Raw genomic sequence first — 24,639 nt, forward strand, 5'->3', positions numbered from 1 at the left:
TTCACCATCTCTCCAGACCTCCCCCTGAGGATGAACAATTAGTCCTCAGCAGAGCCCTCACCTTCATCCCCCTACGCTCCCGGATTAACGAGTTCAACACATGGCGAGACTTCCAACAATTCTTCCGCCGCTTCGCCTCCACGCCTACTTCTTCAATCAGGATTCTCGCCCACCCTCTGACAACCCCTTCTCCCTCCTCCAACACACCTCATCCACCTGGGCACCCCATGCTGGCCTCTTATCTGCCCTCGATCTCTTCATAGCCAACTGCCATCGCAACATTGACCGCCTCAACCTGTCCACCCCTCTCATCCTCACAATGTGCAGCCCTCCACTCCCACCCCAACCTCACTATCAAACCGGCAGACAAGGGAGGCGCAGTGGTAGTTTGGCGCACCAATCTTTACATTGCTGAGGCTAAATGCCAGCTCGCGACGCCTCCTCCTACTGCCCCCTTGACCATGACCCCACCTCCCACCACCAAACCATCCATAACCTCATCACCTCAGGGGATCTCCCATCCACTGCCTCCAACCGCATAGTCCCACAACCCTGCACCGCCTGTTTCTACCTCCTGGTCATTCGTGAAGAAGGGCTTATGCCCGAAACGTTGATTCTCCTGCTCCTTGGATGCTGCCTGACCTGCTGCGTTTTTCCAGCAACACATTGTTCAGCTATTTTGCATCAGTGTTTACTATGGAGAAGAATATTGAATGCCGAGAATGTGTCGAAATAAATAGTGACAATTTGAAAAATGTCCATATTACAGAGGGGGTGCTGGATGTCTTAAAACGCCTAAAGGTGGAAAAATCCCCAGGACCTGTTCAGATGTCTCCAAGAACTCTTTGGGAAGGTAGTGAAGGGATTGCTGGGCCTCTTGCTGAGATATTTGTATCATCGATAGCCACAGGTGAGATGCCAGAAGACTTGAGGTTGGCTAACATGGCACCACTATTTAAGAAAGGGGGTGAGGAAAAGCCAGGCAACTACAGACCAGTAAGCCTGACATCAGTGGTGGGGAAGATGTTGGTGAGAATCCTGAGGGACAGGAATTACGTGTATTTGGAAAAGCAAGGACTAATTAGGAATAGTCAACATGACTTTATGCTTAGGAAGTCGTGTCTCTCAAACTTGATGGAGTTTTTTTGAAGAAGTAACGAAGAGGATTGATGAGGGTAGAGTGGTGGAAGTGATCTAAGTGGACTTCAGTAAGGTGTTTGACAAGGTTCCTCACGGTAGACTGATTAGCAACGTTAGATCACATGGAATAGAGGGAGAAGTAAACATTTGGAAACAGAATTGGCTCAAAGGTAGATGATGGTGGTGTAAAGTTGCTTTTCAGACTGGAGGCCTGTGACAAGTGGTGTGCCATATGATTGGTGCTTTTTGACATTTATATAAGCAACCTGGGTGTGCACACAGGAGGTATGGTTAGTAAGTTTGCAGATGACATGAAAATTGAAGGTGTAGTGGACAGTGAAGAAGGTTACCTCAGAATAAACAAGACCTTTACGGCAGATGGAGTTTAATTTAGATAAATGTGAGATACTGTATCTTGGAAAGGCAATACAGACCAGGATTTATACACTTAATGGTAAGGTCCTAGGGAGTGTTGCTGAATAAAGATCTTGGAATTCATGTTCATAGTTCCTTGAATGTGGAGTCACAGGTAGATAGGATAGTGAAGAAGGCTTTTGATTTGCTTGTCTTTATTGGTCAGTGCATTGAGTATAGGAGTTGAGAGGATAGTTTGCAGCTGCAGGACATTCGTTAGGCCACTATTGGACTATTCCCTGCTAATAGGAAGGATGTGGTGAAACTTGAAAGGACTCAGAAAAGATTTACAAGGATGTTGCCAGGGGTTGGATAGTTTGAGCTTTAGGGAGAGGCTGAATATACTGGAGCTATTTTCCCGGGACAGTTGCAGGCTAAGAGGTGACCTATTAGAGGTTTATAAAATCATGAGGGGTAAAGATCCAATAAATAGCCAAGGTCTCTTCACCGGAATTGGTCGGGGGGGTCCAAAACTAGAAGAAATAGTTTAAGATGAGAGAGGAAAGATTTAAAAGGCACCTAAGGGGCAACTTGTTCACCCAGAGTGCGGTGTGTATGGAATGAGCTGCCAGAGGAACTAGTGGAGTCTAGTAAAATTACAACATTTAAAAGTCATTTGGATGGGTATATGAATAAGAAGGCTTTGGAGGGGTATGGGCTAAATGCTGGCAAATGGGACGCTATAAATTTAGGATATCAGCTCAGCATGGACAAGTTAGACAGGAGGATCTGTTTCCGTGTTGTACTATGCCCTAGTATTTGACATTTCCACCCTGGGAAAGAGACCACAACTATCTATCCTATCTATGCCCCTCATAGAAGTATATGAAATTATCAGGTTGCTCTTCAGCCTCCAATGTTCCAGTCAAAACAATTCAGGTTTGTCCAACCTCTTTTTATAATTAATACACTCCATGCCAGGCGATATCCTAGCTCTTCTGGACCTTCTTCAAAGTCTCTGCACCGTTCCTTTACTGCAATGACCAGACGTGCGCACAATACTCCAAATATGGCCAAAGTCTTGTACAGTTGCAACATGACTTGCCAACTTTTACACTCAATCCCCGATGAGGGAAAAACTTATCAGGTCTGGCGGCATTTGTGGAGAGAAAGCAGAGTTAATGTTTTATCGAGTTCAGTGACCCTTCTTCAGAATGGATTGTGGTCTTGAATCATTTACTCTGCTTTTTCTCCACAGACACTGCCACACCTGATGGGTTTCTCCAGCAATTTCTGTTTTTGTTTCAAATGTTTCACAAAGTTGAGCTACCTTCAAATCATAAAGGTTTTCACAGCAGAAGGAAGCAACTTGGCCCAATATTTTTATGTCAGTTGCTTGCTAAAGCAATCTAAACTAATTCCAGTACCAGACTCTTTTCCAAGTATTCTATGATCACCTGCAATAAATGCTTATGTCATTAATTCTTAAACAATGGGTTGTGACATGAAGTGTGATTTTGGGACAGATTTTGAGTTGCAAAGTCCAAGACCAAAATGTTGGGCATGGAACAATTAACTGTGTTGATTTGAATACAATTCTCTGGCATGTTCCACAACAAAATTCTGTTTATTACAAAATCTGGTGGAGCTTTTTGGGCTTGAGATTGATCCTGCAATAATTGTCATGCAGTTGTCAACAAGACATTGACAGTGGCAAGATCCTCTTATGGATTAGCAATACAAAATGGCAGATTCAATACCTTCACTGCTAGAGTAAATTTTGGCCCAAGTATGACATCTTTCAGTATCTAGGTAATCACCGTGAAAAGTCCTTGCATTTGCATGGAATATTTGACTATTCAGAAATCCGCCTGCTATAATACTCATGGAATCCTGGCCAGGTTGTGAGAAACATATCTTGTCTCATAAGGATTCAGCAGTGACCTCTGCCTCATCTGTGATATCAATAAAATTGCAGAAATGCAAATGCAAATGAAATTTTCAGAAAACAAAAGTGGCACCGTCCAACTTTCAACTGATGGATCAGAATTCTGGAGGAGACAGTTGAGGAGATTGTAGAAGCATGGATGGTGATCTTTCAGGAATCATTGGAGTCAGGGAAGGTTCCACAGGACTGGAAAATGGCTAAAGTAACACTCCTGTTTAAGAAGGGTGGACGGCAGAATTGAGGAAACTATAGGTTTGTTAGCCTGACTTTTGTTGTTAGTGAAATTTTTAGTCAATTATTAAGGCTGAGATTACAGAGTACTTGGAAGTACATGGTAAAATAAGGCTGAGTCAGCACAGTTTCGTCAGGGAAGTCATATCTGACAAATCTAATAGTATTCTTTGAGGATGTAACAAACAAGTTAGACAAAGGACATGATTTATTTGGAATACCAGAAGCTGTCTGACAAGGTGCTGCACAGCAGGCTGCTAAATAAGGCAAGAACCCATGGTGTTAGGCAAAAGGCATTGGCATGGATAGATAATTGACTGATTGACATGAAGCAGAGAGCAGGAATAAAGTGGCCTTTTTCAGGATAGTAGCTGGTGACAAGTGGAATTCTTCAGGGGTCAGTGTTGGGACCACAACTACTCACATTATATATTAACAATCCGGACGAAGGAACTGAAGGAATTGTTGATAAGTTTGTAGATGACACAAAGATAGGTGTAAAGACAAGCAGTGTTGAGAAACGAGGAGGCAGCAGATGGACTTGGACAGCCTAAGAGAGTGGGCAAAGAAGTGCAGATGGGGCTATAATGTGGGAAAGTATGAGGTGGTACACTTGTGTAGGAAGAATAGAGGTGTAGACTGTTTTCTAACTGAGAAAAGGCTTTGGAAATCTGAAGCACAGAGGAACTTGGGGAGTCCTACGTCAGGACTCTCCTGAGGTTTACATATTGGCAGTTAAGAAGGCAAACGTAATGTTAGCATTCATTTCAATCATGCTACAATACAAAATCAGAAATGTACTGCTCATGCTGCATAAGAATTTGGTCAGATTGCATTTAAATTATTGTGAGCAGTTTTGGACCCTGTCTCTAAGGAATGATGTAATGGCATTGGAAGGGGTTCAGAGGAGATTTACAAGAATGGTTCCAGGGATGAAAGGCTTGTCATACAAGCAGCAGTTGCGGACTCTGAGACTGTACTCAATTGTCAAGAGTGTGGTGCTGGAAAGGCACAGCAGATCAGACAGCATCCAATGGGTAGCAGAATTGATGTTTTGGTCATAAGCCCTGATGAGATGCCTGATGAAGGGCTGATGCCCAAAACGTCGATTCTCTTGCTCCTTGGATGCTCCTGACCTGCTGTGCATTTCCAGCACCATACTCTTGAATCTGTTCTCCAGCATCTACAGTTCTCACTTTCTTCTGCACTCAAAAGACTTTAGAAGATGTGGTGGAGGGTGGAATCTGATTGAAACTTAGAGTACTGGGTTGAATGAACATGAGGGAGATGTCTCCACTGGTAGGTGAGACTGAGACCCAGGACACATCCTCAGAGTGAAGGGGCAACGCTTTAGAACTGAGTTGAGAAGTAATTTCTTCAGCCCAAGGGTGGTTAATCTGTGGAACTCACTGCTGCACAAGGCTGTGGAGAGCAATTTGTAGAGTGTATTAAAGACAGAGATAGATAGGTTCTCGATCGGTAAGGGAATCAAGGGTTACAGGGAGCCAGCAGGAGAATGGTACAGAGAAACATGTCAGCCATGATTGAATGGCAGAGCAGACTCAATGGGTCAAATAGCCTAATTCTGCTCCTACTTCTTACGGTCTATGGGTTCTTTTGAATTTGAAAGGATAAATCTCAATATGACTACATGTTGCTGCTAAACACCTAAGAATGTCAGTTCATGATTTAGGCATCATTGAGTCAGTTGGATTTTATTAGGGACGACCAATAAATACTGTGGCATCCACTTCCTGTGATTGAATTTTAAAAAATAATGCTTCAGAATTGACACACTTCCTTTGGTTGGCACATCAAATCACTGTTTTACTGTTTTCCAGATGTACAATTTGGTCCTGTACAATGATGGGACACCTCTTCCAAGCAGAGAGTATGATAAACAGTTACCACATCCTCTGTGCTGCATTCATATCCAGAGATTTTGGATTGGTCTTTCTGTATGATGGGAGTGATTTCTTCATTATTAATGGTAGCAGACAGCTGTTGCACAACCACCAACCAACCTTCAAACCGTCGCAACATGTCACTTCATGGTATGACCTAATTACAGTTTTCATAAACAGACAATGCCCATAAAAGGGCAGGAGGGGTTAGCACTGCTACCTCACAGTGCAGGGGACTGTGTTTGATTCTAGCCTTGGCCGACTGTGTGGAGTTTGCACGTTCTCCCATATCTGCATGGTTTTCCACCAGATGCTCCAGTTTCCTCCCACTGTCCAAAGATGTGCAGCTGAGAAGGATTAGCTATGCTAAATACTGCATTATAGGAATAGGGTTGTTAAGTCCTTCTTTATGAGGTTCTTACACACTTGAAGCAACTGCAACACACCAACTTCTGTGAACAAGCAACCAAATTTATTGAACACAGTACAGTACAGGCTTTCTGGAGGAACCTTTAACACACCTCACAGAACTTACAGGATCGTGGTAAAAGCTTTCATTGTACAAAGGAAACAGTCTTTCCTTCATACAAAACTCTCAACATCACATTTAGTACTGCCCACAAGACAACACCCAACCATCCCCTCACAGTCAAATGGCACATAAGATACAATGCAGTGACCACCCCACCTCCAGAAACAATGCAATGGAAATCATCCCTTAATGGTCAAATCTGTTGCAAATTATTTTTTGTAACTATATGGGAGTAGTCAAATTCCAACTGGAAGAAAATGTAAATCATCCTTGAATGGCAAGGAAATGGCCATGTAAACCTCCTACATTCCATCTATAAGGCAAAGACACACCACCTTTATCCCTGGGGCATTCAATTTCTTGCAGGTCATCAGTAGAGCAAATTAACTCTTTAATGTCTCAGGGTCAGGGCTAGGCCTAGGTGGATACTCTGCGGAGGATATCAGTATTGTCTCAAGAGGCCAAATGGCCTCTTTCCACACTGGGACTCTCTGAAGGTCTGCCCTTTTCATTTAACTTTGCAGAACTGGTACAACCCAGATATGACAATTATCTTTGTGGCAACATAATGGATTTTATGGATGCCTGCTACATGTTCAGTTTCTCTGATGTGAACATGTGATGATATCCATCTATCAGTGTACAGGATTAATTAAATAAAGAAATTCACAATTAAACAATTTATAACAGCAAAACCATTTAGTCAAATCCCACGCACAGAAGAGATGCCCATCTCCAAGCTGAGAGATTTGGACATAAAATTTTGAAACCTTTTGCCCAGAGACATCAATTTAAGTGTTTTTGGATTGGATTGATTTCTGGATTTTTTTTAAGATTAGATTACTTACAGTGTGGAAACAGGCCCTTCGGCCCAACAAGTTGGGCGGCACGGTGGCACAGTGGTTAGCACTGCTGCCTCACAGCGCCTGGAGACCCGGGTTCAATTTCCCGACTCAGGCGACTGACTGTGTGGAGTTTGCACGTTCTCCCCGTGTCTGCGTGGGTTTCCTCCGGGTGCTCCGGTTTCCTCCCACAGTCCAAAGATGTGCGGGTCAGGTGAATTGGCCATTCTAAATTGCCCATAGTGGTAAGGGGTAAGGGATAATGTAGGGGTATGGGTGGGTTGCGCTTCGGCGGGTCGGTGTGGACTTGTTGGGCCAAAGGGCCTGTTTCCACACTGTAAGTAATCTAATCTAAAGTTCACACCGACCCATCGAAGCGCAACCACCCAGACCCATTCCCCTACACTTATCCGTACACCTAACACTGTGGACCATTTAGTATGGCCAATTCACCTAAGCTGCACATTTTTGGACTGTGGGAGGAAACCAGAGCACCCGGAGAAACCCATGCAGACACAGTCATCTGAGGCGGGAACTGAACCCAGGTCTCTGGCGCTGTGAGACAGCAGTGCTCACTGCTGTGCCACCGTGCTGCCCAGATGTTTCTTAGATTTAAATTTGGAAGTTTTATAGAAATCTTTGCTGAATATTTTTGTTTTGTTTTGTGAATGCTATAAATACTCAAAAACAAGAAGGGGGCTCACCACATCATCTCCAACGTAACTGGGGATGGCACGAAATACTAGCTCAACCATCGCTGCCCTCATTCCTATATCATGTTTTAAAAATACACAGAAATAATCAAGATTTGAAAGCACTAGCTTTCGGAGCACTGCTCCTTCATCAAGTGGTTATGACACAACCACCTGATGAAGGAGCAGCATTCAAAAAGCTAGTGCTTCCAAAATATTGTAAACCTGTTGGACCATAACCTGGTGTTGTGATTTATAACTTAGAAATAATCAAGTGCAATTACAGAATCAATTAAAGTGTAATGATAAAGTATTAAGCAATATCAGAGTCATAATTTTGCTGTCACACACAATGAACCAACTATTTAACGTTAATGTTCCATGGGGAAAGTTTTTTTTACTATTTCCTAGATTTCCAACTTGCTGTAACGTCTGATTAATGTTCACTGAATGGCAGAAAAGCACAAGTCTTACAAAGTTGAGAGAGTGATGCTGAAAAAAGCACAGCAGGTCAGGCAGCATCCGAGGAGCAGGAGGATCACTATTTCGGGCATAAGCCCTTCATCTCACAAACACGGGGTGCCTCTGGTGTAGTCTCCCTACCTAACTGAAGGATGTACATAAGGATGTACTTGCACTGGACGTAGGGCACGGCTCACCATTTTGGTCCTGAGGATGAAAGAGTTGAGCTGAGTGAAGTGGGTCCATGATGCCTGAAAATTAGGAAAATGCGAGGAGATTCCAGATCCTGATGGGCTGAACAGACTACACACCAACATTCCCCAACTCAGAGATCATTCTGGAAGGGGGGAGGGGGGGATAGCAACAGCCTAACGTCACACACCCTCTGGATGGTGCTTCACGAATAGGTCGGCGGGACAATCGGGACGCGCGCGCATGGAGGCGGGTGGAGCGCGCACGGCGGTGGTGACGCATGGAGGCGGGGCGCGCGCACGGCGGTGGTGACGCTGGTGGCGGGGGAGCGCGCACGGCGGTGGTGACGCGTGGAGGTGGGGCGGCCGTACGGCTGGTGGCGGGTGGGGCGCGCACGGCGGTGGTGACGTCAGCGGCTGCATGAGCGCGTGCGCACGGCCGTTGAAGGGGTGGCGCGAGCGGAGAGTGGCCTGCTCTTTGCAATGGCGGCGCCTGCGGCCTGGATCTCGGTGCTGCTGCTCCTCCTCCTCCCGCTGCTGCTGCTGTTGAGCGGCCCTGCCGCCGGGGAGGAGAATCGGCCCAAGGCCGGCCCGAAGAAGAAAAAGGACATCCGCGATTACAACGATGCCGACATGGCGCGGTTGCTGGAGGAGTGGGAGGTGCGGAGTCGCTATGAGGCGGGAATAAAGAGAGGCCCGGCGGGAGGGAGGGAAGGAAAGGAGTGACCAGGGATAGGAGCAATCCAGGGTCTTCCCCCTCACCCCACCTATACTGGTTACCCTTGTCTCTTCCCCGATTCCCCCTCCCCAGCTGCCTCCTCATCTCCCTTCTCTCCTAGTTCTTGACTCCCCCACTCCAGGTGAAATGCATCGTCTATCTACCGTCCATGCCCCTCATGATTTTAGAAACCTCTATAAAGTCACCCCTCACCCTTTGTCACTCCAGGGAGAGCAGCCATAGTTGATCCAGCCTCTCCCTATAGCACAGAACCTCCAACCCTGTCAGCATCCTTATAAATCTTTTCTGAACCCCTTCAAGTTTCACCACATTCTTCCTCTAGGAGGGAGACTGTAATTGCGCACGATATTCCAAAAATGGCCTTACCAATTGTTTGAAAGTTGCATCTCAGCCTGGGTGCTAAACAAGGTATTTAGCATGCTGCCTTCCTTGCTCAGATTATTGAATATAGGATAATATTAAATTGAACAAGGTTCAGGAAAGATTTACAAATATGTTGCTGAGACTGGAGGGTTTGACTATGAGGAAAGGCTGGGACTTTTATACTGGAGTGGGTCAGGTTGCGGGGTGGTCTTAGAGGTTTATAAAATCATGAGTGGCATCCATAAGGTGAATAACAAAGGTTTTTTTCCCTAGGGTGGGTGAGTTCAGAACTTGTAAGCATATTTTTAAGGTGAGAGGAGAAAGATTTAAATGGGACCTGAGGTGTAACTATTTCACACAGTGGTTCATGAGTAGAATGGACTGTCAGAGGACGTGGTAGATGCAGGTATAATTACAATATTTAAAAGACATTTGGACAGGTACATGAATGCACCTACACATTAGGAAAAGTTTAGAGGGATATGGGCCAAATGCAGGAAAGTGGGACTAGTTTAGTTTGGGGAAACTTAGTTGGTATGGATGAGTTTGACCAAATAGTCAGTCTGTCTTGCTGTATGACTTTGAAAAAGATGGGGTCAGGTAAGTGGGTGTGGGAGGGGTTTTTGCTTGGGAGGTAGAATTAATTGATTTAGAATAATTTGAAGTTGATTTCAAGTGTGTTGGGGGATAGGGACGGCTGTAACAGATATTTGATGATTGAGGAAACAGCCTGATGGGGTGAGAAAGGGTGGTGCTGTGGTTATCAACATCATGTTGTTGAAGGATGGCCAACCAGTTGGTATCAAAGTCGTACTAACTATTCCACAAAATATTTTTGATTTTCGTTCCCTGATCCAAACAGAACTAATAACCAGTTGGCAAATTGCTAAGTTCTGGTGAATTTCCTCAAAAGCAGGATTTGCGCTTCTCTTCCTGTAAAGTTAAGGATCTGCAGCTCTGAAGGAATTTATCCAGCATTGTGTTCTTTTGCAAACATGTTTCAAAACTCAAGTAGTTAAGATATTTATTTTCAAGAATTAACCCGAAAATATTATTGCTGACAAAAGTGTCAGTGAAACAAGATTTATATATTTTGAGTATTACACAAAATACTTCCCACAGTTTAAAAGATTTGTCTGGTTGTTTCTGCTAATGTCCAGTATCGTGTGGCCTGTACCAAGCATAAGAATACTATTTAGTGTTTGCCATTTTCATTGTGAACTCTTAAAATGCTGAAGTCAACATTTGCTTTTCTTCATCTATAAACGTAATCTAAAATAACATGGAAGATTACTTAATTAAATGATATTTTGCGTGAAGTTCTCAGGTAATGTGGTACAATGTTTTGTGTTAACATTGATTTCAAATTAATAGATGATTTTTCGTCAGAAATTTGTATGACCGTGTCTTTATGCAGAAAGACGATGATATAGAAGAAGGGGACCTACCAGAACACAAGAGAGCTTCGCCACCAATAGACTTTTCCAAAATTGATCCCAGCAATCCTGAAAACCTGCTGAAGGTAACCAAGAAAGGCAAGACCTTAATGATATTTGTAACAGTGTCTGGGAATCCCACTGAAAAGGACACTGAAGAGATTACCAGTCTTTGGCAAGGCAGCCTGTACAATGCAAATTATGATGTTCAGCGGTAAGTGTTTCAGTATTATGTCTTAAAACAAAGCTACAAAGAAGCAGTGAATCAACACAAATGGCTATAAGTGAAATGGTGTATGTAGTCTAATTCAACAGCAAAAACAGAAATTGCTGGAAAAGCTGAGCGGGTCTTGCAGCATCTGTGGAGAGATATCAGGTTTAATGCTTCAAGTCCAGTGACCCTTCTTCATCACTGGACCTGAAACATTAACTCTGATTTCTCTCCACAGATGCTACAAGACTTGCTCAGCTTTTCCAGCAATTCCTGTTTTTGTTTCTGATTTCCAGCATCTGCAGTTCTTTCAGTTTTTACTTTGTGGTATGATTGTCTATTTGATGATCTTCGCTTAAAAAATTGAATTTTTTTGTTCATTCTTTCATGAGATGAGGGTATTGCTAATGAGCTGTTGCCAATCTTAATTGCCCTTAGCATTTCAGAATCAACCACACCGCTTTGGACGGACCTCAACCAATGTAGGCCAAACCGAGGTTTGTGATGCTGATTAAGGGATGGGTAGAATCCTTACGGTGCAGGAAGAGGCCATTCAGCCCATTAAGTGTACACTTGAAGAGCATCCCACCAAGACCCAGCCCTCTTATCTCAAGAGGGTTGGAATATAAAAGCACTGTTGTGCTACTGAGACTTTATAAAGCTCTGGTTAGGCCCCATTTGGAGTAGTGTCCAGTTTTGGTCCCCACACCTCAGGAAGGACGTACTGGCACTGGAACGTGTCCAACGGAGATTCACACGGATGATCCCTGGAATGGTTGGTCTAACATACGAGGAACTGAGGATCCTGGGATTGTATTCATTGGAGTTTAGAAGGTTAAGGGGAGACTTAATAGAAACTTGCAAGATAATACATGGCTAGGAAATTTTTTCCATTAGGCGAGGAGACTAGGACCCGTGGACACAGCCTTAAAATTAGAAGGGGTCAATTCAGAACAGAAATACGGAGACATTTCTTCAGCCAGAGAGTGGTGGGCCTGTGGAATTCATTGCCGCAGAGTGTAGTGGAAGCCGGGCGCTAAATGTCTTCAAGGCAGAGATTGATAGATTCTTGATGTCTCGAGGAATTAAGGGCTACGGGGAGAATGCGGGTAAGTGGAGTTGAAATGCCCATCAGCCATGATTGAATGGCGGAGTGACTCGATGGGCCAAATGGCCTTACTTCCACTTCTATGTCTTATGGTCTTACACCCCCCCCTTTTTTTTTTGCCAATTATCAAGGATGGTTTAAACACAGTAATCAAATTTCCTGTCAGCACCTTGGCTCTGAGAAGAGCAGTTCCACTTCCTCTATCTATACAGGTAAAGTCACCAGAGTTGTAGAGATGCACAGCACAACCCTTTGGTCCAACCCTATCCTAAAGGACATTAGGTGAATTAGATGGCTTTTTAAAGCAGTGATGGTGTCATGTTCACTATTGACTTTCAGTTCCATATATTGATTTTTCTAAATGGAATTTAAATTTCAACCACAGCCATAGTGGGATTTGAACCCATTTCCCTTGAACGTTAGCATTTGGTTTATTAGTCCAGTGATGCTGCTACTATGGTACAAGCTTTCCCCATCTCTGTGAAACATATAAAGTGAAAAGGGGTCCTGTGAGATAACTGTCATGGTTGAATAATTAACCAACATTGCTGTCTTTATTTTGCGAATGAACAGTTATTACATGAATTGTATAGTGGGATTCTGTTAGCATTTTTGGGTCTGTACTCCAGGATGGGTCCTGAAGTTTCTCACCTGGAACCATTCTAATGAACCTACTTAGGCACATTCACAGCCTGTTGCAAGTGTAAAGAATTGAACAAAATATTCCAGTTGAACCAAACTGCTGTTTTAAAGGTTCATCATAATTTTGTTGCTTTTGTACATTTTGCTTCCCTATGACTTCCACAGTATTATCTGATTTGTTAAACCATTATAAGCTGCCAATTTCAATGATTTATGTCTCTATCTCTGACCAGAGGGAACATTTTGTATCATTTCTGTTTTTTAAATTTTTATAAGGTAAAACCTGCATTTGTGCTTTTCATCACCTTGGAATCTTGTACTTTCAAGCTCCTTTATTTTAAGTCTACTCACAATGGTATTGTAGAAAACATAAGTTTCCTCTAACTACTCTGATATTGATCAGATAATCTGTTGTTTGTGGTGTTGATTAAAGGATGGGTAGAATCATAGAATCCTTACAGCGCAGGAAGAGGTCATTCAGCCCATCAAGTGTACACCAATCTTCCGAAGAGCATTCCACCAAGACCCACCCCCGCCCCTGCCAATTATCGAGGATGGTTTAAACATCGTAATCAAATTTCCTGTCAGTGCCTTGACTCTGAGGAAAGCAGCTCCACTTCCTCTATCTATTCAGGTAAAAGTTACTATAGTCAGAGATTCACAGCGCAGACCCTTTGGTCCAACTCGTCCATGCCGACCAAATATTCTAACCTAATCTAGTCCCATTTACCAGCACTTTGCCCCCATCCCCCGAAACCCTTCCTATTTATACACCTATCCAGTTGCCTTTTAAATGTTTTAATTGTACCAGCAGCTTTCACTTCCTCTGACAGTTCATATGTGCAACACCCTCTGCATGAAAATGTTGTCCCTTAAGTCTCTCTTAAATTTTTCCCCTCTTTCCCCTAAATCTATGCCATCTAGTTCTGGGCTCTCTCACTGCAGGTAGAAGACCTTGACTATTTTCCCTATCTATGCCCCTCATGACCTTATAAATCTCTATAAGGTCACACCCCCCACCCCCAGCCTCTGTTGCTCCAGGGAAAACAGCCCCAGTCTATTCAGCCTCTCCCTTTTTCTCAAACCCTCCAACTCTGCTAACATCCATGTGAATCTTTTCTGAATCCTTTCAAGTTTCATCTCGCAGACCATCAGGCTGCTCTGTCTTTAGAAAGAGATGACCAGTGATGATTTAACCTCAGGGTCACCACACCTCGGGTGAGGGGGAGAGGTGGGACCTACATGGTAATCTCAGCTGGTTGGGAATAAAACCTGTGCTGTTGGTGTCACGCTGCAACGCAAACCAGCCATCTAGCCAAATGAGTCAACTGGCAGTATATGAAGTGTAATGTGCAAAGATGTGAGGTTGTCCACTTTGATCAAAAGAATAGGAGAGAAGCATATTATTTTAAATAGAAATGCTCTTGTACATCAGTACAGAAGGATCTAGGTACTGTTGTGCATGAATCCGAAAAGATGGCATGTTGATTCAGCAAGTAATTAAAATGATGGATGCAGCAGAGAAGTATGGAAGATTTGCTACAAATGTACAGTGTAACGGTGAGACCACACCTCAAGGAAAGTGAACAGTTTTGGCCTTTTTAGAAGGAAAACTTGATATATTTGCATAGAAAGTAGTTCACAATAGGTTCATTAGCTGATTACTAGGGTGAGATGTTCTCTTATGTGTTCAGTATTGAGGCCTACACCCCTTGCAGCCTCTGATGGAGAGATGATTTTATTGAAACATTAAATTCTGGCAGAGCTTGCCAGAGCAAGTCCTGAGAGTTTTTCTGAAATGAGGGGACAAATTTTAAAACTAAGGCTTCATCCATTTAGGGTGCAGATGAGCAGTTTTTCCACAATCATTTGCTTTCTGGAGTTTTCTTCTCCAGAGAGCTTCATTGGCTCAGTCATTAAATATATTTGAAACTTGGGCAGATTTTGATAAACAAGGGAGGCAGGATTATGGGGAGCAGACAAAAAAGTAGAGTTAAGGCCACAGTGAGATCAGCCATGATCGTACTAAATGGTAAGATAGTAAATGGACAGGGTCGACGACCAAATGGTGTGCTCCTTTTTCTGTTATGATCGTGTATTTCATAGATAGTTTTGCAAATCTGTGTTTTCTCATGCCTTTTGAACATTCCTGTGCATGACAGCAACTGCACTGTTCTCCTCATTCTCTGTTACCTCATTGGGAAAGCACACATCAAGTTAGTCAAACATGATTTGCCAGTAATGTATCCATGCTGATTATCCTTTATTAGTCCATACTTTTTCAAACAGCTTACTCATCTTTCTACAAATTAATGATCCGTATGTTGCAACAGGATCCTGGAACATACCACTACATAAATTCTCCATTGCTTTTAAGTGACTAAATGCAGTGATGGGTATTGTGATGATGCTGTTGTTTTTAACTTTTTTCTGATTCAGCAGTACTGACTAATTTAGGCAGTGATTTTGTACTCCCCATGGCCAGTGAACAGCATCCCAGACTTGCACAGTGACAAGCCTGACAAACTGATCTGGTGATTATATGGTGACTGAAGGCCTCTAAGTGTTGGGTGAGGAGGGACAAACTGGCTCTCCTCCTTTATTCATTTGCCCCCTCGTTGTTCACAACACAATGAATTTAAAAGGGTCCCTCCCTTCTGAATGCCTTTGTCTTTACCAAATGAATTTGTTCCAAATAAATCAATTTAACAAAAGAATAATTTTATTAATTAGTAATTGCAGAAACAAGGAATAAGACAACACACAAACAGATGTTGTGAAACATGAAAGGGTTCAGAAAAGATTTACAAGGATGTTGCCAGGGTTGGAGGATTTGAGCTACGGAAAGAGGCTGAACAGGCTGGGGCTGTTTTCCCTGGAGTGTCGGAGGCTGAGGCGTGACCTTATAGAGGTTTACAAAATTGAGGGGCATGGATAGGATAAATAGACAAAGTCTTTTCCCTGGGGTTGGGGAGTCCAGAACTAGAGGGCATAGGTTTAGGGTGAGGGAGGAAAGATATAAAAGAGATCTAAGAGGCAACCTTTTTCATGCAGAAGGTGGTATGTATATGGAATGAGCTGCCAGAGGATGTGGTGGAGGCTGGTACAATTGCAACATTTAAGAGGCATTTGGATGGGTATATGAATAGGAAGGATTTGGAGGGATATGGGCCAGGTGCTGGTAGGTGGGACTAGATTGAGTTGGGATAGCTGGTCGGCATGGATGGGTTGGATCGAAGGGTCTGTTTCCATGCTGCACATCTCTATGACTATGACACAGATAAAGAGACTAAAAAAGATTAGTGTTAAAAGATGTATGGATCAATCTCTCAGCGTATTTTGTGGAGTGTAGAATATTGATAGTACATTTTAGGATTCTTGACTCTTGCAGATCATTCAAAGTCCTTTTATCCTGTATCTTCTGACAATGGCTTGTTGGTAGCACTCTGATCCAAAGAATGCTTCTTATAATGGATCCTTCTGACTGGCTTGCTGTTGGCTTCCAGCACTCGGAACAAGTCAGTCCTTTTACCCGCAGTGCATTTGCAACTAGTGGATGATTCTTTGTCTGTTAGCTTCCTGGCACACTGGCACTGAAGTCAAAGCTCTTACATGTGATGCCTCAGTTCACTAGCATACTATATTTCACTGGCACATCTCGTTTGACTAATGCATTGCTTCCGATTTTTAAGCACAATTATTTGTATTTTCCTAGAAAGGCGAAAAACAAAAAAAAATTTCAATAGGTGACTTTCTGCTGAGAAGGTGGGAGATCGTCAGCTCTCTTCCTGTTACATGTCTATCTCTGTTTAAGGTATTCCTGACACTTTACAGGGATCCCATGGATCCAACATAGGACTTTGGCAACCTTCTTGGAATTTACATCTTGATCTTTTGAAATGTATATGAATCCATAACCTTTGAAAAATTTACACCAAGTTGACTGAAGGTTAAATCACTTGAAAATTTCTAAATTAATACCATTTTTATTTGGAATTCTTATGGTTTTTAGGTAAATGAGGAAAATGAAGCCAAGGTTAGTTAAGTATTCAATGTATGATTTAATTGTGGAAGACTGGGGTGACCTTTTACATCTTGCTTTTATATACCTGACATAATTAATCCAATTTCTTATTTTTATTTGGAGTAAAAGTGTTACTGAGAAGTTTAGATCCACAAGACATAAGAATTAAATATGGTATTATGAATTTTAATTTGTAAGTTAACTGCTAATTTTTTTCTGACGTACATCTTTAGAAGAAAGATGGTAGATGAAAAGGATTTGAAATGTGTTACCAACAGATTTTTTTTGTCTTTAATATATATTTGTTTCCCTTGAAGCTCTGATTTGTCACTAAGTTCAAATTCTTCTTGTATAATAGTTAAATCTTGCATAAATATGTAGCAACCAAAATGCAACTGAACAGGAAGCACTAATTTCCTTACCTTTTAGGTTTACTGAGTATCAGTAAAACGTAGCACAGATAATTTTGCAATCTCAGAGCATCCTAGAATACATTTGAATTGGGGAAGCACAGACCATCGTGCACAGATCATCCCACAATGAGCAGTGATAATGACTGGATAATCTGGTAGAACAAGCAGATGAAGTTCAATAACATTAGGGTGAAGTAGTAGAATTTGGAAGGAAGTATGAGGAGTGGTATGGCATGATAAATGGCACAATTTTATAAGATATAAAGTGCGAGAGATGAGGGTGCTCAAAGCTTTGGAGATGTCAATCAGGTTAACAAAGCAGTTGATAATATATGTGGTATTCTGGATTTTATAAATAGGTGCAAAGAGTACACATATTAAACCTGTATGAATACTAGAGAGGCCCCAACGAGAGTATTGTTTTCAATTCTGATTACAAGACTAGGAACGCTTATGGACGATATTTGCTAGAATAGTTGCAGGGATTGAGGGTTACAGCTGTTTGGATAGTTTCGAGAAGCCAGAGCTGTCTGTAAAGCAGAGAAAAACAAGAGGAAATCTGATAAAAATGTTTTGATGTCATAACTAAAGTGAAACTGCTTCCAGGATGCAGATGGAAAGTGACAAGGACCAAAAAATCCTGAGAAATGAGTCTTTTTAATACAGTGAGTGGTTGTGATTTGGAAGGCACTGTTCCCTAAAGTTTTCGAAAGGAACGTGTATAAATAATTTCAGGAAAAAGATGAAAAGGATCTTGGTATAAGAGCAGTGGTTTGGAACTAACTGAATTGTTCTTCAGAAAATGGAACATACTCTATGACTTTCCATGCTGTACCATTTGACTGTTTTCGCTTGAGGGATAGATATGGTAGAACCAAAACAACCATGATATCTTGCAGCCATTGGAAAGGCAGCATCTAACAAAGCACTGCTCCCTCAGTACTGCGCTGATGTGTCAGCCTCAATTTTGGGCTCAAATTGATAGAATGAAACATGAACTGACAATCATCTAATTCACAAAAGTACTGGTACCAAGTCATAGTTAGTACCACTTCTGTGCATTGTTGAGAGCAGTTGGAGATTTGTCTGTTTCTGGTTAGCCGAGGGATTTCAGTAAGGTCTGTGGAAAGCAGTAATGTTTGTAAAGGAGGGAGAGGAGCAGAAAGATTAGGGAAACTTCATTCTGCATCGCACCACTACAATCACCTGATGAAGGAGCCACGCTCCAAAAGCTAGTGCTTCCAAATAAACCTGTTGGACTATAACCTGGTGTTGTGTGATTTATAACTTTGTCCACCCTAGTCCAATACTGCATCTCCAATTTGTAATTGGAGTACTGGTGACAAGATGATCAAGGGTGGGGGCAGGTGCTGTCAAGAACATAAGTGAAAGGAGAGATTACATGAAATTGAAGAAAACTGTTGGGCTCCTCTTTCCTCCCTCTCCACTCTCTTTCCCCTCACAATCACTGAATTATGATCGTGTAGAAGGAGGCCATTCAGCCCATCGTGACAACACTGGTTGTCAGAGCTTTTTGACTTCATGTCAATCACTTGCTTTTTCTGTGTAACCCTACGTATTATTTCTGTTTAAACAATCAACTCTTGATTGCCTGAATTGAACGTGTCCCCACCTTGTTTCCAGGCAGTGTTTCTGGATGCCAGCTACTCACTGTTTGAAAATGTTCCTCTCCTGCATTTGCTTCTTTCACAAAACACCTCAAAACTGTCATCTGGTTCTTTACTCTTTTTATGAATGGGAATAGTGTCCCTAACTGCTCAGTCCAGATCTCAGCATTTGAAAACTGCCATCATATCTCCTCTTGACCTTCTCTCTCGTCCCAGTTTTATCTATCCGTCCTCAACTGAAGTTTCTCATCCCTGGGATCTTTCTTATAAACTTATTCAGCACTCACTCCAGTGCATTCACATCCTTCTTAAAATGTGGGGCCCAAAACTGTAAGTGATATTCCAGCTGTTTAATACAAGTTCACCATCACCTTCCAGCCATTGTGCTCTATACTGTTGTTATTGAAGCCTAGAATATTGTTTTTTCTCTATTAACAGCTCTCTACCTGCCTTGCTACTTTTAAGGACCTGTGCACAAATGCTCCTGCATAGCCTTATAAGCGTACTCTTTATATTGTCTGTCCATGTTCTTTGTAGCATACCACATCATCTCTCATTTCTCCACATTGAGTTTCACCTGCTCCATGTCAATGTCCTTTCCAATTCTTTCTCTGACCATCTTGTTATAAATTCTCCCAAGTTTGATGTCGTTGACAAACATTAGAATTGTTCCCTGCAATTCAAGCTCTAGTTTATTTATATAAATCAGAAAAACAGTCTCGGTGGCAACTCCTGGGAATTCCACTACAATCATCTTCCAGCCTGAAGAATACCCATTAACCAATATTCTGATCATATTCCTCAATCAATTTTACATCCAGATTTCTCCTGTTCCTTTTCTTCCTTGACCTACACCTTTCCTCACAGGTCTATTGTGTGGCACAGTATCAAAATTTCTGGAAGTCCATGTACACCATGTCAACAGCTGTAGAGTCATTGAGACATACAGGAATCAGAACTTTTGATCCAAGTTATCCAAGCCAACAAAGTTTCATAAATTAAACTAGTCCCACTTGTCTACAATTGACCCATATCCCTCTAAACCGTTCCTATTTATATACCCATCCATATGCCTTTTGACTGTTGTAATTGTACCTGCCTCTGCTTCCTCTAGCAGCTCATTCCATAGTGCAACCCTCTGTGTGCAAAAGTTCCCCTCTGGTCCGTTCTAAATCTTTCCATTCTCACCTTAAATCTATGCCCTCTGGGAAAAGGACCTTTACAACTCCTTGAGAGATTAGTGGTCCCTGACCAGCCCTTGTATGTGCTGAATTCCCAAACTGCACCCTGGTGATGACTTTTGCTGTAGAAGCTTTGTATGTGAAGGATGGGATTAGAGTTGTTAGGGTGCTCTGTTGCTGCTTTGATTCTCACTGAGGAATCTCACAGGAAGAATGACTGGAGAGCTGAGCCAATTTATTCAGTGTGAGGCATTGCCTTCAGTTGGACAGGATCATTAGTTGATGGCATAAAGTACAGAGAAGGAACAGGTATATGTATAAGATTGCACAGCCTGATAACACCGTTAAGTACAGCGAGCTACTGACATTTAGTATGAGAAAGCTCTGTGTAGTCACATCTGGTTAACTTGCTTGTATAACCTTACGTTGATCATGTGCAATATAATCTTAAGTAAAGCCAGCTGTCAACAAAGAGACACCCAGAATGAGGGGCAAATGACTGGTGTCTTGACTATCAGTCCTATGGCTTTCCGTGGCAGGATGTGGGTTGGTCACACAGCAGCCAGCAAAGGAATCTTTTACCACTGTGCAAAGCAGGAGCTTCCTTTAAATCTTCGACAGCCTGCTGCCAGCTGCTGCTGAATCAGAGGCTGCAGCCTGGAGGAGGACTGAGGCAACAGATGCCCAAGCAAGAAATTACAACACTGTCAAGGATAGCTGCATCCCCTCGAATTCTGGCTTTGAGTAGCACTGACTTTTATCCCTCCTTCACGTGTGGCCATTCTTTTAATTCCTTAGGCCTTTACCGCTACAATACCATCCCTACATTCTTTCTTCCTTGCTTATATCCTTTAAGACACAGCTCAAAACCTGGCTTGTTGACCGAACCTTCTGTCATATAATTTATGATCTAGTATATTCTAATGTCATTGTCATATTCTGTTTTATTATGTTCCTGTGAAGCACCTGTAAAGACAAAGTAAAATGAATGTGTTTTTAACCATACTCTCTTTTCTTGAAGACAGTGACTCTTGCTGTGGTTTTACACTACTTTTAACCACCTTCTAGGTGTTCAATTTAAACTTGGGTGTGTGAGGGGGCGGGGGGAACAAAAATCATAATCACAAAAGGGTGGCATAGTGGCTCAGTGGTTAGCTTTGCTGCCCCGCAGAACCAGAGACCTGGGTTCAATTCTAGCCTTGGGTGGTATTTGTACATTCGCCCTATGTGTGCGTGGGTTTCCTCCCACAGCCCAAAACAGTGCAGACTAGGTGGATTAGCTATGGTAAATGGGGGTCACAGGTTTGGGTGGGGGGGTGGTGCTGAATCTGTGTGGGACACTCTTTTGGAGGTCGGTGCATTTCAGTAGACAATGACAATTTCTACACTAGGAATTTTATGATTCTCAGATAACAGACAAACCATAATATATCCTCAATCAGTGTTCATACTCCTTGAAAGGTGAGTGAGAGTGGCGATGTGACTATTCTAGAAATAATTACTCAGGATAGACGTGTCCCCACCACCAGAGTTAAGCTGATCTTTAATTGCTAGGTTGCTCCATACAACCTTGATTGCAATTCTCCAATTCCTCTCGCACCACCTCTAAATCCAGGGATGATTGAAAAAATGGTTGTCACTGCCTCTGATTTCCTTTCTCATTTCCAGTTCAATATCCATGGGAGTCACCTCATCCCTAATCAGCCCTACTCCTTTCTCTACCACCCTTTTACTGTTCCTTGAAAGGACTTCAACATTTTTCTGTTAAATGACAGTCTTTTTTCATAATCTCTCTTTGTTTCTTGTAGTTGCTTTTTCACTTCTTTTCTGTACTTCCTGTAGCACATAGTTTTCAGAGTTACAGGATGGTAAATCAGTGGAGACAAATGGAGCGTACATCCTACAGTTTGAGAGAGGTCATGGACTTACCATGTGCCCCAAACAAACACATCTACCAGAAGCAGCCACAGAAATTTGAGCAGTAGCTGCATTCAGTGTGTAGCCTCAAGGCATTGGGCTACATGAACAGAATGTGTAGGAAAATAATTATTTGCAGATTTGAAGTGTACAAGCAGAGTCATAGAGAAGTACAGCATGGAAACAGACTTTGGTTGAACTCATCCTTGCCGACCAGATATCCTAACCTAATCAAGTCATATTTGCCAGCACTTGGCCCATATCCCTCTAAGCCCTTCCTATTCAAATACCCATCCAGATGCCTCTTAAATGCTACAATTCTACCAGCCTCCACTACATCCTCTGGCAGCTCATTCTACACACGCGCCACCCTCTACATGAAAACGCCGCCCCTTAAGTCCAATTTCTATCTTTCCCCTCTCACCCTAAACTTATGTTGTCTAGTTCTGGACTCCCCCACCCCAGGGAAAAGACATTGTCTATTTCTTCTATCCATGCCCCTCGTGATTGTGTAAACCCCTGTAAGGTCACCCCTCAGCCTCTGACACTCCATGAAAAATTTCCCCCGCCTACTCAACCTCTTCCAATAGCTTAAATCCTCCAACCCTGACAATGTCCTTGTAAATCTTTTCAGAACTCTTGCAAATTTCATAACATCCCTCCTATAGCAGGAAGACCATAATTGCACGCAATATTCCATAAGTGGCCTAACCACCGTCCTGTGCAACCGCAGCATGACCTCCGATCTCCTATACTCAGTGCTCTGACCAATAAGGGAAAGCATACAAACATTTTCTTCACTATCCTGTCTACCTGTGACTCTACTTTCAAGGAACTATGAATCTGTACTCCAAGGTCTCTTTGTTCAGCAACAATCCCTAGGATCTTGCCATTAAGTGCTGCTATGATTTGCTTTCCCAAAATGCAGCACCTCACATTTATCTAAATTTAACTCCATCTGCCACTCTTCAGTCCCATCGGCACACCTGATCAAGAGTCAAGGTTAGAGTGGTGCTGGAAATGCATAGCAGGTCAGGCAGCATCTGAGGAGCAGGAAAATCTACGTTTCGGGCAGGAGCCCTTCATCACTTTCACCACATTTGATCAAGATCTCACTGTAATCTGAGGTAACCTTTCCTTTCACCCTAACAGGGAATATACTGTCTCTGGACTCTCATTAGATAATCTTTGAAGGCTTCCCACTTTCAGCTATCTCTTGACTGGTGAACACCTGCCCCAATCAGCTTTTGAAAATTCTTGCCTAATACTGTCAAAATTAGCCTTCCTTCAATTTCGAACTTCAACTTTTAAATCTGGTCTATCCTTCTCCATCATTATTTTAAAACTCATGAAATTATGGTCACTGGCCCCAAATTGCTCCATCACTGACACGTCAGCCACCTGCCCTGCCTTATTTCACAAGAGTAGGTGAAGTTTTAGACCTTCTTTAGAAGGAACATCCACATGCTGAATCAGAAAATTTTCTTGTACACACTTAACAAATTCCTTTCCATCTAATCCCTTAACATTATGGCAGTCCCAGTCTATGTTTGGAAAGTTAAAATCCCTACTGTAGCCACCCTATTATTCTTACAAATAACTGAAATCTCCTTACAAATTTGTTTCTGAATTTCCCACTGACCATTAATACAATCCCAACAAAGTGATTGTCCGTTTCTTATTTCTTAGTTCCACCCAAATAACTTCGCTGGATGTATTCACAGGAATATCCTCCCTAAGTACAGCAGTAATGGTATCCCTTATCAAAAACACCATTCCTCCTCCTCTCGTGCCCCGCCCCCCCCCATCCTTCCTGTAGCATTTGTATCCTAGAACATTAAGCTGCCAGTCCTAACCATCTCTGAACCATGTTTCTGTAATTGTTATGGTATCCCAGTCTCCTGTTTGAGAGAGAATGGGTGACTTCTGATCATTTGAAGAAAACCAGGCGACTTGTGCAAAAGTCCCCTGAATCTTTTCACGCTTGCCCAATCAGTATTTCATTTTGAAACAAGTGAAGGGATGGCACTTGGGAGTGTAGTCAGAAATAAAATATGGTACAAAGGGAATTTCAACTGTTGTGGGTACAGGGGAATTGGGTCTGGGATGAATGAAGGATTGTTGAGCAGTAGTGATTTGTGATATGAATTAAGGGAGCAAATACTGTACATGTTCTGTGATATGAAGTAGTGCTGTGTTCCAGGGAGGCTGCAGATCATCATTCCAGTGGAGGGGATGACCAGAAGTCATAGTCCACATTGATATCAACTGCCTAAGTTGGAAAAGAGATGTGGTCACGAAATTAGAATTCGGGAAGCTAAGAGGATAATTTAAATAGGAGGACCTCATGTGTTAGTCTCAGAATTACTCCCAGAGTCCTATTCTACTGAGCATAAGAACAGGGAATTGATTGATGGATGGAATATGACATCAGAGTGAGAAATTGAAATTGGCACTTAGGGAAAGTGGTTATTCTTTCTCTGGATTGCCCATTGTCCTTTTCTACATTACCTAAAACCTAATGATACAATGATCCCAGCACCCCTGTATGTTAACCCACTGACACTTGATGTACTTTGCCCACCTCGTCCCCAAGAAATAGTTCCAGCATTGCCTCCTTTCTCATTACACTGTCCTACTGTAGGAAATTCTCCTGAAATCTAAGAATGCTTTTCCTCTCT

General features: G+C 42.5%; 1 protein-coding gene across 1 annotated transcript in view; it reads left to right on the forward strand.

Moving 5' to 3' along the window:
* The first annotated feature begins 8,709 nt into the window (after window positions 1–8,709).
* The window catches only part of mesd (mesoderm development LRP chaperone), a 28,375-nt gene continuing 12,445 nt past the window's right edge, over window positions 8,710–24,639 (forward strand). Inside the window, exons 1-2 of the mRNA XM_060852922.1 lie at window positions 8,710–8,956; window positions 10,816–11,048. Of these exons, the coding sequence (XP_060708905.1) occupies window positions 8,780–8,956; window positions 10,816–11,048 (410 nt within the window). The 5' untranslated portion in view covers window positions 8,710–8,779. The remainder of the gene's footprint in view (window positions 8,957–10,815; window positions 11,049–24,639) is intronic.

The sequence above is a fragment of the Hemiscyllium ocellatum genome, chromosome 39, assembly GCF_020745735.1.
Source record: "Hemiscyllium ocellatum isolate sHemOce1 chromosome 39, sHemOce1.pat.X.cur, whole genome shotgun sequence".
Classification (NCBI taxonomy): Eukaryota; Metazoa; Chordata; class Chondrichthyes; order Orectolobiformes; family Hemiscylliidae; genus Hemiscyllium; species Hemiscyllium ocellatum.